The 15,242-nt window shown below is 39.3% G+C and overlaps 1 protein-coding gene across 7 annotated transcripts in view; it reads right to left on the reverse strand.

Annotated features, from left to right (window-relative positions):
• The window catches only part of USP18 (ubiquitin specific peptidase 18), a 59,980-nt gene extending 45,565 nt beyond the window's left edge, over nt 1-14,415 (reverse strand). For 3 of the 7 annotated variants that reach the window (XM_059184294.1, XM_059184292.1, XM_059184289.1), the window contains exons 1-2: nt 14,217-14,413; nt 1,580-1,839 (exon numbers count right to left, since the gene is read on the reverse strand). In XM_059184294.1, coding sequence (XP_059040277.1) covers nt 1,580-1,839; nt 14,217-14,356 — 400 coding nt within the window. In that variant the 5' untranslated portion in view covers nt 14,357-14,413. Of the gene's footprint in view, nt 1-1,579; nt 1,840-14,216 lie in introns of all 7 variants that reach the window. The other 4 variants (XM_059184295.1, XM_059184293.1, XM_059184291.1 and 1 more) reach the window with 3 other exon arrangements.
• Between the last annotated feature and the right edge of the window lie 827 nt (nt 14,416-15,242).

Below are 15,242 nucleotides of genomic sequence, written 5' to 3' on the forward strand. Positions count from 1 at the left end.
TCCACAGTGGCTACACCAACTTGCATTCCCACCAGCAGTGTGGGACATAAGGAATTATATAGACAACATTAGGAAAAGAAAAGGAAAAGTGAATTGGGGGAAATCGGAGTGGGAGACAAACTATGAGAGACTGGGGACTCTGAGAAACAAACAGTATTTTAGAGGGGAGGAGGTAGGGGGATGGGTGAGCCCGGTGGTGGGTATTAAGGAGTTCATGTATTGCATGGAGCACTGGGTGTGGTTCATAAACAATGAACCTTGGAACACTGAAAAAATAAAATAAAATTTAAAAAAAAGAAACAGTATTATGCAATGTTAAATGAGTAGTACAAGCAATCGTTGTAAGAGCAAAGACAAAGAAAGAAACATTACAAAAAGCATAACTGGGGACGCCTGGGTGGCTCAGTTGGTTAAGCAGCTGCCTTCGGCTCAGGTCATGATCCCAGGGTCCTGGGATCAAGTCCCACATCGGGCTCCTTGTTCGGCAGGGAGCCTGCTTCTCCCTCTGCCTCTGCCTGCCTCTCTGTCTGCCTGTGCTCACGCATTCTCTCTCCCTCTGTCTCTGACAAATAAATAAAATCTTTAAAAAAAAAAAAAAAAAAGCATAGCTGGGAGCATTTGAGTTCTTCCCATTCAAGCTGGTCCCTACAGAGTTGAGTCAGAATGGGCATCTATGGAGCTCATAGATAAAAGTAATTTCCTAGCTAGTCTATTTCAGACTCCAGTGGAAAGGCTGAAAGAAATCGGGGGGAAAAAAGCTCTGGGGGAAATTCACTAATCTAAGTTCACTTCCAGAGGCCAGATGCCAAAAGGAACTTATGAAGATGTGAGAAAACCAAAAGACAGCATTTCTTTGATATACTAGGAACCAACCTCTCTGTTCCCAACTCAACTTGGACACAGCTGACAGCACAAGGTGAGTAATTTAAGAGGGAGGGAATACCAATAATCTCAGAGTTCCTGAGGAAGTAGTTTTGAGTGTGTGATTAAGATGAAAAAAATCCAGGGACAGCAAGTAATCACAGATTTTGGCTCCTGAATCAGCAGAAAGAAGCACCTTGCCTCTAGATATCCTAGCACACAGATGTAACAGTAAAGACAAGAACTAATGCTGGCTGCTGTTCTATGCCAAACTATAACTCAAAGCACTTTCTGCAGATTATCTCACTTACTCCTCCCAACAACCCTATGTGCTCAGTACTATGATTATTCCCATTTTACAGATGCAGAAATGGAGGCATAAGAAATCAGGAGTCTTGGGAAGCCTGGGTGGCTCAGTTGGTTAAGCAGTGGCCTTCAGCTCGGGTCTTGATCCCAGGGTCCTGGGATCGAGTCCCACATTGGGCTCCTTGCTTGGCAGGGAGCCTGCTTCTCCCTCTGCCTCTGCCTGCCTCTCTCTCTGCCTGTGCTCGCTTGCTTCTCTCCCTCTGTCTCTGACAAATAAATAAATAAAATCTTAAAAAAAAAAAAAAAGAAATCAGGAGTCTTTAACCACAAAGATCTACTACTTCAGAGTAAAGTGGGTGAGCAAAGCATTTCTATGCAATCCAAAAGAGAAAAATGTGAGGAATCTAATGACCATGGGGCGAGTCCCAGGCACTGAGGCGCTCCTTTAACTGCTCCTTCTTCCTCTTCATGTTGTTCTCTTCCTTCTTCTCAATGGGTTCTGCTGAGAAATGCTGAGTCTCAGCCAGGATGCACAGGCAAATTTCCTCAGACACTCCAGCACCTGACTCATTAGCGATCACTCCAAAATCCCCAGGCCACTGGCTGCCCAGCCTGTCTTCAGGACTGCACACTTCCGGGAAGAGCTCACATAAGTCAGCATTGGTGGGAGTTCTGTGAAAACACACCAGAAGTAGATAAGGATAAGGGAAGAGGGAAAGCATATTCACGTGATCAGTTCTAATTCCAAAGAGACAAGTCAGATGTGGATGGAACTCTAGTGTATTATGCTAAGTGAAATAAGTCAGAGAAGGACAAATACTGTATGATCTCACTCATATGTGGAATTTAAGAAAGAAAGTAGATGAACATATGGGAAGGGAGAAAAGAGAAAAAGGAGAGAGGAAAACAAGCTATAAGTGACTCTTAAGGGAAGAGAACAAACTGAGGGTTGATGGAGGGAGATTTGGGGGAGATGGGCTAGATGGGTGATGGGTGTTAAAGAAGGCACTTATTTGCAATGACATGGATGGAACTAGAGAGTATTATGATAACTAAAATAAGTCAGAGAAAGACAAATACCATATGTTTTCACTATATGTAAAATTTAAGAAACAAAACAGATGAACGAAAGGGAAGGAAAAATAAAATAAGATAGAAACAGAGAGAGGGGGGTGCCTGGGTGGCTCAGTCGGTTGGGCATCTGCCTTCAGCTCAGGTGATCCCAAAGTCCTGAGATCAGACCCCACATCTGGCTTCCTACTCAGCAAGGAGCCTGCTTCTTCCTCTCCCACTGCAGCTCCCCCTGATTTTTCTCTCTCTGCCAAATAACTAAATAAAATCTTAAATTAAAAAAAAAAAAAGAGAGAGGCAAACCTTAAGAGAATCTTAGCTATAGGAAACAGACAGGGTTGATGGAGGGGGGGTGGATGGGATGATGGGGTAACTGGGTGATGGACATTAAGAAGGGCACTTGATGTAATGAGCACTGGGTGTTATACACAACTGATGAATCACCACATTCTACCCCGAACTAATAATACACTATATGTTAACTAAATGGAATTTAAATTAAAATTTTAGAAAGAGAGGGAAGGAGGGAGAGAGGAAAAAGGGCTGACTTGTGATGAGCACTGGGTTATATGTAAGTAAAAAAAAATCACTGAATTCTACTCCAAAAACCAATACTGCACTGTCTGGTTTTTTTGAAACAGTGAGAGAGAGACCACAAGAGTGGGGTGAGGGGTAGAGGGAGAAGCAGGCCCCCCACGAGGAGGGAGCCTGATGCAGGGCTCAATCCCAGGACTCTGGGATCATGACCTGAGCTGAAGGCAGACACTTAACCAACTGAGTCACTGAGATGCCCCTACTGCACTCTATGTTAACTAACAAAATTTAAAAAAACAACAACAAAAAACCAGACAAGTCTTAGAAAGAAATGTTTGACTTATAAAGCTCTAGGGCTAGAAATGACAACTAGGCTAGACTCTCCTTACCTTTGTCTCACATGTTTCCAATTTCTTCTTCAAAACAGACTACCATATAACTCTTTCCCACAGGTTCTCTACTCTGGCAAATAGCACAACATGCACCAAGGGGGTCCAGATCAGAAACCTGGGTGTCTCCTTTCTCCTTACTCCCTGGCCCAAACAATCATTGAGGACTGTCAACTCCACCATCTAAAGTTGCATAACAAGCACTCTCCTTGTTATCCGTACCCTTGACTTCCTGGGAAGCCTGTCCTGACTCCTCACATGAAGCCTACATGTTGTCTGTGTGTCCATATACCTTGTACTCAGAGCTAATCAGATAATTGGTTCACTATATTCTATTGTGGGGAATAGCTATCTCTCCACTTGTACTGGACAGTGATGCACCACTCACACTCTTCCTGCAGGACCAACATGATTTCTTAGGCTGAGGGGAACACAGCTTGACAGCTCCCCACTCAGCCCCTGTCCAATAATCTACCCTTGAAAAGAAGTTTATCCCTATACAATGAGTGGACAATAGCAGGTATAAAATCTAACCACCTTGCCTCAAGATGAAATAGCTTTGAAGGGTCAGCCAGCCCCAGAGTTCCCCTTAAGAGCAGCTGAGGCCTCTGCTGCAACTATTTGGCAGCCCTTCCCTCTGTCTTTCCCTCCTTTGCTCACATCTCCCAGATGTTGTTCCCAAGGGTACTCCCCAGTAATCTCCTGCATACCCATCTCAGAGTTTCAGTATCTGACCTGAGACCCTAAACTGTGAGCATCTGGGAGGCAGGAAGTATGTATCTTCAACTGTTTCCTTTACACTTAGCACAGAGTTTTGTGGGCATTCAGTAAATAACCACTGAATGAATGAATGAACACAAGAAAGAATAAGGACTTGTATGGAACAAAGAAATGTTTTCAAATACTAAAAAGGCTATCATGTGGAAGTGATATAATTAGACTTACTTAGATTTCTTGTCTTTGGGGCATGAGGATGGAGGAGGTCAAACTACCTAAAATGTGAAAACTACTAAGAAATAGATTTAATTTCAAAATAAAGAAAGTCAACTCCAGCAGCAGTAATTTGTCAGTAAGCAGAAGCTGGGCTAGCCCTTGAAAGAGAGAGTGCAGACAGGAATTGAAGGGTGGGTGGAGTGTGAGATCTCTTGTTTGCCTCCCAAACCTGAAGCCTCTGATTCTTTCTAGTTATTCATTTTAATTCAAGTGGAAGCATTCAAATATGTCCCACTGAATTATGTATTCTGGAGAATTACCATGGCAGCTGGAAAGAGAAATCACTGGTGTTCTTAGAAAAAACAGTTCCCTTGTACATACACAAATGCCCACCAAGGAAAGAAATATATGTATTTTTTAAGATTTTCATTATAATTTTTAAGGTTGTTTTTCTCAAATAATGCTAACTTATGAAGGATATTTGTAAAATGTAGAAATACAAAATGAAGAAAACATTAACCACTCATTGTCCCAGGACCTCAGGATAACCACTACTTGGTATATAACAATCTTTTTTCCTATAAATAAACAAATAAACAAACAAACATTTATTTATGTGAGTGTGTGTGTGTGTGTTTGAGAGAGAGAGAGCAGGAGAGGAATAGGAGAGGAAGAGGGAATCCCCAAGCAAGCTCCACAGTTAATGCCAAGTTCCATTCAGCGCTCAGTCTCACCATCCTGAGATCATGACCTGAGCCAAAAATCAAGAACCAAATACTTAACCAACTGAGCCACCCAGTTGTCCTCTTTCCTAAATATTTTTGACATGGCTTATATTTTACTGTTTTTCTCATTTCACATTGTAACATAACTTTTCCCAAGCTCTTTATAAATACCTTTTGATGACTAATGTAGCAATAAAACATTGTGGAATATTCTGGTTATTTTTCAATTTTTTACAATTATAGCAAATACACTATAGTGAACATTTTTAGGCATAAAACTTTTCTCTACCTATTTGATGTCCCTCATGCAAACTAAAGTCTATGGACACATCAAAACTTAGCTATAAATGAGGTCATATTAACCACATAAAGCAAACCCCCCTACTCTTTTACTTTCTCCTGACAACACAGATTTCAGCCACCTGTAAATGCTCCCAAGCATATTTAAGACTCTCAGAAGGAGACTCTTACGTGTTTTGGAACAGGTGACAATTATTGTACACTGCCTATACCACTCCAGAGAATCCATGGAGTACCGCAAGGCAATGCAAGGTAAAACAATTAATGAATTAAGGTTCCCTCCTCTTTCCAAGTAGGGGCTTGATGTGGAAATGGGATACATGTCCAGCTCCTCCAACTGCCTTGTGCCCTTTGATTTCACTGAACTCTTTCCGAAAGGGCTTATACTTCCGCCTACAGCTGCTCTCTGTCCAGGGTTCCGTGCCCAGGTCCGTGCCCAAGTCTAAACTGGGAAATATAAAATATATTGTCTTCTCTATGTCTCCCTTCTCTCCACTCAGAGGCACTTATGAAAGGTTTCCTCAGTTGTTTCCCTGACTCCATGCCAGTAACTCTGCAGCCCTCCAATTTATTTGACCATTAGAAACAACCAGCTGTTAAAGAAAGAAAGTAAGAAAGAAAGAAAAAAGAAAAGAAAGGAAAGGAAAGGAAGAGAAAAGAAAAGAAAAGAAACAACCAGATATTAAATCAAACTTTAAAATAGATTCTTAGAAATGTAATTACAATGGGGTAATTGAGTGATGGGCATTAAGGAGGTCACAGGATGTGATGAGCACTGGGTGTTAATACACAACTGATGGATTATTGAATGCTACATCTGAAACTAATGATGTAGTTAATAAGAAAACCAAATAGATAGAAGAATGGGTACATAAGCTGTAATAAATTTATACAAATGAAATAATATTCATCAGTTGCATTTGAAGGAACTATAGCACATGTCATAGTATGGGGACTCTAAGAAACATAATGTTGAGTCAAAATATATTCAAACTCAGGGAAAATAGAATATTATGTTGCTTAGGCATCAGTATATATGTGTGTAATAAAACTTTTTAAATAAATAATGAAACCACAAGGATCAAGTAATGACTGACCTCTGGTGCCAAGGCAGAAGGATGAAACAAGTGAAGACTGTGTTATTGTGTTATTGCTAGCAACAGTCTAGTTTGGGGATGAAGAGGTTTCCTAAGGGCTTTGTTATTAATTAATTAAGTAATTAATTGGGACTTGGGGTCAAGGCTAATGGTCTGAGGAAGACGTGGTCTAATATATGCCAGAAAGAATCATTCACTCTGCAGAGATCTCGTGCCACAGCTTAAGCAGTTAAGGCAGAACTAACACGAAATCTAAATTTATGACAAGTCACTTTGTCTATTTTCCCCAACAACACTCAGTTTTAACTAACTATGATAAGGAGTCCTTAAAGAGAGATGCACTGGGGTGCCTGGGTGGCTCAGTTGGTTAAATGTCCGCCTTCAGCTCAGATTATGATACCAGGGTCCTGGGATCAAGTCCCACATTGGGCTCCTTGCTCAGTAGAAAACCGGCTTCTCCTTCTGCCCATTCTGCCTGCCACTGTGCCTACTTGTGCTCTGTCAAATAAATAAATAAAATCTTTTAAAAAAATGATTTAAAGAGGGCACATAATGGATGGATCTCTGGGTGTGGTGCATAAGCAATGAATCTTGGAACACTGAAAAAAAGAAGATAAAATTTTAAAAATGATTTATAGGAATTTAAAAATAAGTAAATAAATTCTTAAAGATTATTTTCTTCAGTATTATGAATGCTGGTATACCAATTTTATAAAGCATAGAAGTGATACATTCTTAACTTTATTAGTTGAAATTATTTTTTAATTTAATAAATAGCTGTAAGGGACACCTGGGTGTCTCAGTTAGTTGGGCGGCTGCCTTCAGCTCAGGTCATGATCCCTGCATCCCGGGATTGAGTCCCACATCGAGCTCCTTGCTCAGCAGGGAGCCTGCTTCTCTCTCTGTCTCTGTCTGCCACTCTGTCTGCCTGTGCTCGCTCGCTCTCTCTCTCTCTCTCTGACAAATAAATAAAATCTTTAAAATTAAAAAATAATAATAATAATAAAAATAAAAATAAAATAAATAGCTGTAAGCCCCCAAAAGATAACTTATACACTGGGCGCCTGGGTGGCTCAGTGGGTTGAAGCCTCTGCCTTCAGCTCAGGTCATGATCTCAGCATCCTGGGATCAAGTCCTGCATCAGGCTGTCTGCTCAGCAGGGAGCCTGCTTCCCCCTCCCTCTGCCTGCCTCTCTGCCTACTTGTAATCTCTGTCTATCAAATAAATTAAATAAATAAAAAATTTAAAAATTGTTTTAAAAAGATACCTCATCCACTATTTAGCAGATTTATTCTCTTTATGTATTAATTTTCAATTTCTTTTTTTAAGATTTTAAAATAATAGTTTTATACATAAAAGTATGGCCCCAACTATCCATTATTGCAACATTTAACTTATGCACTAAAAATTATGCTCTTATATTTCAACATAAAAGTATATGAGATTTTCTACCCTCAATCATGTGTGTAGTATTTGCCACTGCATATACTCAGATATTAACAGCTAATCCATGTGACCTCCCTTTTGTCACACTGATTACACATCGTTGTAACCAATTCAATCACCTGATCATGCACAAGTCCAAGGACTCCAGAAATGCTACTTAAGTGGTGTTTTGTTAATTGAACTTTCAAGCACTGGGGCCAGAATTGAAGCCAAGGAGTAGATGTTGGCTGAATAATGACACTGAAGCCATACTTTCAGGCTTTTCTACTTCATCTGAAAAATTTAAGTCTTCATATAAGTTAGAATTCCTCTGGATACAGTGCCACTTTTTTGAATGTCCTGGCCATAGGCGCGAGTGAATGATATTTCCATGTTTTAGGTTTTTCATATTATGTCTTTTATTTTATGCTGTTTAATATGTGTTCATTTTTATTTACTTGGTACACTGCTTGGTAGTTTTTTTTTCAGCTCATTTTTACCTGGATATTCTTTACATATTCCGCAGGGGGGACAGTGCCTACATACCCAAACTTGGTCTGGCTATTTAATTTTTTCCATTAGAAGACACTACAATATGAGATTTGTGACAACACATCTCCACGTGTATATATATATATATTTAATTGATTGACTGATTTGACAGAGGGGGAGGGAGAGAGCACGCACGCACAAGCAGGCAGAGCTGTGGGAAAAGGGAGAGGGAGAAGCAGGCTCCAAGTTGAGCAGAGAGACTGACGTGGGACTCAATCCCAGGACCCTGGTATCATGACCTGAGCCAAAGGCAGATGCTTAACTGACTAAGCAACTCAGGGCACCCCCATTTTTTTTATTTTTGATACACCTTTCCATTTCATATCAGAATCAGCTACATCTTTCCAATGGTACTGTTGCACTTTAATACTTATTATTAAGAACTGCATTTAAATTTTAGTTATTTATTCCCAATGCCACGGTCTTTCAAGAAAAAGATCCTATCTATAAATTCTTCACATCTTATGAAGATGAATTAAAAGCAGAATGTCAACTTTATAACCTAAAATTATCATGAGGTGAAAAATCCCAAATATATATACTAAAAAGTCAGTAATAAATCATCCCTCAATCCAAGTATGATAAAGAATATTTTAAAATCTGAAAAAAGAAGAAAAGTTTAAAGACTAATGGGATACCCATAAACAGTTTGTTCTCACTAGTCAAACTTCAAAAATCATATACTACACAACTGAATCAAGCACACAGCACTTTTAGTGTTTAGTCTACTTATGAAAGCTAAAAACTGTTATCCAAATGATTGCTTTAGATTGTCACTCAATTTGATAGTTGGAAATGAAACTTTTAAGAATTGTCCAAACTTTGAATCTTAGAGACAACATTGTTCTGGAAAATATTCTGCTAAAAATAATTTTCCTGAATTATATTCTGTTGGCCACAAAAGGCACAAAAAATTTATATTTTAAATGTGCCATTTCTATATCATGTGCATCAGGTATCTATTTGAACAGGCAGAAACAACCAGAGTCTTTAAAATTCAAGAGCATGGTGGATATTGAATTCAGCCAGGATTGTCTCCTTGAAAATCTGATTGAAGAAATATTTATGGACTGAAAAACCAGTTTTTTAAAATGTCAATAACATCAACAGTGGAACAAACAAGATGGAAGCTCTGAGTTGTTTAGAAATCATGAACATACAGTCATGGCCAACAGACATATGAAACAATGCTCCACATCACTCAGCATCAGGGAAATACAAATCAAAACCTCAATGAGATACCACCTCACATTTGTCAGAATGGCTAAAATGAACAAGTCAGGAAATGACAGATATTGGTGAGAATGCAAAGAAAGAGGAGCCTCCTCACACTTTGGTGGGAATGCAAGATGGTATAGTCACTCCAGAAAATAATGTGGAAGTTCCTTAAAAAGTTAAAAATAGAGCTACCCTCGCTATGACCCAGCAATTACACTGCTAGGTATTTATACAAAGGATATAAACATAGTGATTCAAAAGGGCACATACACCCTAATATTTATAGCAGCAATGTCCATAATAGCCAAACAATGGAAGGAGCCCAGATGTCCATCAACAGATGAATGGATAAAAAAGTGGTGTATATATACAATGGAATACTACTCACCCATCAAAAAATGAATACTTACACTTACATCGACATGGCTGGAATTAGAGGGTATTACACCAAGCAAAATAAATCAGAGAAAGAGAAACACCATATGATTTCCTGAATATGTGTAATTTAAGAAACAGAACAGATGAACACAGGGGAAGGGAAGGAAAAATAAAATAAGATAAAAACAGAGAGGAAGGCAAACCATAAGAGACTGTTAACTCCAGGACACAAACTGAGGGTTGCTGGAGAGGAGGTAAGATGAGGTGATTAGGTGATAAGCATTAAGGAGGGCACTTGATGTAATGAGCACCAGGTATTATATGCAACTGATAAATCACTATATCCTACCCCAAAACTAATAATATATTATATGTTAACTAAATGGAATTTAAATTAAAAATAAAAAAATAAAAGCAGGTCTCCAGACCAGCAGCATCAGCATCACCTGGAAGTCTATTTAAAAAACAGAATATTGGGCTGCACAGCAGACCTACTAAATTGAATCTGCATGTTGACAAGATTCCTGGCTCTCTATATATGCAATAAAGTTTGAGAAGATGTTTTAGACAACAGGTACTAAAGACTCTTAGGATGTCAAGGGTTGACCAGTGACATGCAGGTTTCTTTTCCTTTTTTTTTTTTTAAGTTATACTAGTCACCATACAGTACACTATTAGTTTTTTTCCTTATTATTATTTTTTATTATATTATGTTAGTTACCATATAGTACATGGTTAGTTTTTGTGTAGTGTTCCATGATTCATTGTTTACATGTAATACCCAGTGCTCCATGCGATACATGTCCTCCTTAATACCCATCACTGGACCAAGGCAAGAAACAACAAATGTTGGAGGGGATGTGGAGTAAGGGGAATCTTCTTACACTGTTGGTGGGAATGTAAGTTGGTACAGATACTTTGGAAAACAGGGTGGAGGTTCCTCAAAAAATTAAAAAGAGACATCATGAATTGTTGATGTAATATTCCATGATTCATTGTTTGCATATAATATCCAGTGCTCCATGAAACATACAGATTTCAACACAAGACAAAAATCTTTAGTTTCATGAAGAATCTTCTGTATTAGTTTCCTTAAAAGTGCATGATTTCCTGGTTGTTTCATTTGCATTTAAGGAAATCATTAATGAAAACCTCATGTTTGAAGTGGCGGGGGGGGCGGTGGGAGGTTGGGGTACCAAGTGGTGGGTATTATAGAGGGCACAGATTGCATAGAGCACTGGGTGTGGTTCAAAAATAATGAATACTGTTATGCTGAAAATAAATAAATTATAAATAAATAAATAAATAGTCTTGTAATGAATTAAATAAATAAAAACAATCTCATAATCTGAGGAGCCTCAGCCTGAAGGGTTAAAACTAAGAGAGAAATGATGGCAGTTAGCAATTCCATGAGCAAGAAATAGGATTCTAAGACCACACAGAGAGGAATCTGATGAAACAGTATAGAAAAGGACCGGCCTGTTTTCCAGAGACATTGTTCTGTACTTTGTCAAGACCTCAAAACTGGGATGTTTGGGTGGCACAGTCCATTGAGCATCTGCCTTCAGCTCCGGTCATGATCTCAGGGTCCTGGTATTGAGTCCCACATGGGGGGGGGGATCCTCCTCAGTGGGGGGCCAGCTCCTCCCTCTGCCTGCAGCTCCCCCTTCTTGTACTCTCATACTCTCTCACTCTCTCTGTCTGGCAAATAAATAAGTCTTAAAAAAAAAAAACTCAAAACTCTTTATGTCAGCCAAATATAGCAGTAAACCCCAGTGGAGAGTATCATTTGGGCAGGCTGGAAAGCCAGATTCCAAGAGGAAAATCTTCAGAGCTGATCAGAGGGGAAATAAGTAGGTGTGGCTACAAAAGGAAGGAAAATGAAACCTAGAGATCTAAGAAGGATGAAGAAAGGCGGAGCTGGCAGAGAATACGCTGTTGAGCTAAGTTGGTGGTGATTAGCACATACCAGAGAAAAAAGGATGGTTTTATTCCAACGAAGCTGAATTTTCAAACTCAAGCCCTGACTCAAATAATTGACTCCAACAGAGGATTTTTAGGGCAGTGAAATTATTCCATATGATACTATAATGGTAGATACACGTCATTATACATTTGTTAAAACTCATACAATGCACAACACCAAGAGTGAACCCTATTGTAAAGCATGAACTTTTGATGATAATCATGTGTCACTGTTGGCTCATCAGTTGCAGCAAATGTACCACTTTGGTGTCAGATGATGATAATGGTTAAGATGAGGGTCAGGAGAGGGATAAGATATATGGGAACTCTGTACATCCCACCCAAATTTGCTGTGGACCTAAAACTGCTCTGGAAAATAGTCTATTATTTATTAAATGCTTATTGGTTCCAAAGAACTAAACTAATCTGGTCCCCAACCTTCCCCAAATTTTTACTCTTAAAATAAGTAGAAGACGTGAATGATAAAAGCAGGTCTAAGTCCACCATCATTGTAGCCACAGAATCAATCAGGGACTTCCAAGAAACAGCAAAAAATGCGATGCAGGAAACCTGGCTGGTCTGTGTCTTTAACCGGGCTCTTCACCCACAACTAGACTCTCTCTCCATAAGGAAAACCGACTGTCTCGAAATGCCCTAAGAGGAACAAAATTAACATGCCTAGAACATGTTACCTCATAGTGGTTTGTATCTACATACAAATACAACCCATCATGGCAATAACAAATTTAGACCTCATCCTTAATCATTTGTTGTATGTTTCTTAAGTAATGGTAATATGCTGTGTCCATGAATTAGAACCATACCAGAGGAAACCCCAGATAAGAGGGAATGAATCTTGGGACCACTCTCTCTAAAAGAATCAGCCCACGTGGAAGGCATTAGGGCTTACCCTCTTTGAGGCTGTGTACATGTTAAGTGTTTCCCCTTTGCAAGCCCATCTTTGTGTAAAAGTGCCAAAAGCACATGTTGTGATGAGCACTGGGTGTTATACGCAATGGAAGAATCCTTGAACACTACATCAAAAGCTAATGATGTACCATATGTAATAAAAAATTAAAAAGTTTAAAAGTTTAAAAAATAAAAGTGCCAAAAGCAAAGCACATTTTTAATAGTGAAAAAGGAAAAACAAAACAGTGTTGGGTTTTTTTTAGTTCTTGATAGTGCTCCATAAATCAAAATAGCACTATATACATACATTACTCTCCTACCCATTTTGTTCCTATAAACTAGGATATCTAGATAGCCTAGATAGCTAGATTTAAACACCCTCCCCTGACCTCCCTCTGCCACTACATAACACTATAAAAGAAAGTTTCCAAATGTTTTAAAGCATTTGCCTTGTTTAAAGGGCACCTGGGTAACTCAGTTGTTTAAGTGTTTGACTCTTAATTTTGGCTCAGGTTGTGACTTCAGGGTCCTGAGATTGAGCCCAGGATGGGGCTCTGTGCTGAGCATAGAGCCTGCTTAAGATTTTCTCTCTCTCTCTCTCTCTCTTTTTTCTCTTCCAGGGCCCCTCTCCCTCCTCAAAAAATAAAAATAATAAAACAAAATATAAATAATTTGCCTGTTTTCTGAAACAATTTCAAAGAATAACTACCTCAAAGCTATAAATAATGCTACTAAAGCCACTGTTTTAATTTCCAAACACTTTGAACCCAGATTTTCAAAAGTCATAGAATGGCGTTTTATGTTTAAACATCTAAATTCAGCTTTCTTCCAGGAAAAAAAGGCGAGGAGGTTGGAGGGAGATTAAGACTAAAATACTCCTTATTTGCACAATTTGACAAAATCTTCCAAATTTCTCAGTATAGATGCCCACTGACCAGCAATTCCCCTTCTAGGAATTTTTCACAAATATATTTGTATATTCACATGAATGTGTACATAAATGTGTACTGCTGCATCATCTATACCAGTAAAAACTAGAAACAGCATAAATGCCTATTAATTGTTTAAATAAATGATGCACGCACCATATTATGCACCAATTTTTTTTTTAATGAGGTTGACCTAGCTATACATCTTGCCGTGAAAAGAGATCCATCTGTGGGAAAAGGCAAATTACAAAACAATATTAATAACTTGTATGGATGAAAATTTCTGTTAAAGTACACCGAAAAACGATACAGAGTTGTGGAGTAAGAGAAATTTCTGTTTCTACTTTACTCACCTGTCTGCATTTTTTCCAATTTTTTTACAAGGTTACACCACTTTTGGAATTTCTTTTTAAATTAAACACAAAACGCAAGAAGTCCAAATAAATATATCAGCGTGTAAAAAAAAAAATCATTGACCCAATATATGTATGTAATAAATATAGACCATTATTATAATTTGCAAAAATCCAAATAAATCCCTTGATTGCCCTGGTGGCATCTTAGTAAAGCCCCGTTGGATGTCGTCCCTGGAAAGAAAGCTTTGAAAATGAACACCAAACTTGCCTGGACTTCCAGGGAAGCGTCAAACCTCCACCGCGAAGATGGATGCTCGGGAAACAGAAAAAGCTTCTGTAGCCTTGCTGGCAGCCGGGTTGGCGGAGAATGCACATGCACAGCAGAGCTGGGCCGGCTCGTCCAGTCATCTAGCCTAGAGTTTAGATGGCGGGACGCCCCTCCAAGGTTCGCTCAGGCCCCGCCCACCAGCGGCCGCCCAGCTTTCGTTTCCCACTGAATGGAAAGTGAAACTCAGCGGGAGTCAGCTGTGCCCAGTGCCTCCGCATGGGGAGCAAGAGCGATGCACTGCCCACACCCGGCCGCTGGGAGACCCAGTGGTCACTGGGGTTTCGCTTTTCAACAGGTATGCTGTGCTTCCGGGGCTTGCCCTTTGCCTGCTAGGCCAAGCATATATGGGCCTTTTTATCCGGCATTTTATGGTCATTGAGAGGGCACTTAATGTGAGGAGCACTGGGTATTACAGAAACTGATCAATTATTCAACACGACCTATGAAACTAATGATGTATTTGCTGTAAAAATAGCTTTCCTCTAAAAAGTTAGCTGGCTAATTAGCCAACTAACTAAACTAAAAATGAGTTGGCTAATTGAATTTAAGTTTTAAAAAAAGGATGTGTCTTACAGTCTTTTGGTGTTTCACAGTATACATTTTGCCTTTCATAATATAATTTCTGAAATTGTGTATCTTAAAATCGATGGCTTGTTGATTCAGTGTAATGTGGCACATGGGTATAATGACCTTATTCCTTGATTCTGCTGCTGTTCCGCGGAGCCAGCAGAGGACAGTGGTGGTGAATGGTGAAGCAAAGAGGAGAGAAGAAGTAAACTGTTTATTCCTCAGAACTTACAATGAGAAGATCTAACAAAAGGGTGTTCTTTCAAAGCATTGGCTGACATTTCTCAAAACCAGGCAAGAAAGAGTTTAAATTGAAACTGGCTGATAGTTGCCTCAAAAGAAAGTTTCGGGGGGGGGGGGGGGGCCTGGGTGGCTCAGTCCCTAAGCGTCTGCCTTTGG

This window comes from Mustela lutreola, chromosome 8 (assembly GCF_030435805.1).
Source record: "Mustela lutreola isolate mMusLut2 chromosome 8, mMusLut2.pri, whole genome shotgun sequence".
Classification (NCBI taxonomy): Eukaryota; Metazoa; Chordata; class Mammalia; order Carnivora; family Mustelidae; genus Mustela; species Mustela lutreola.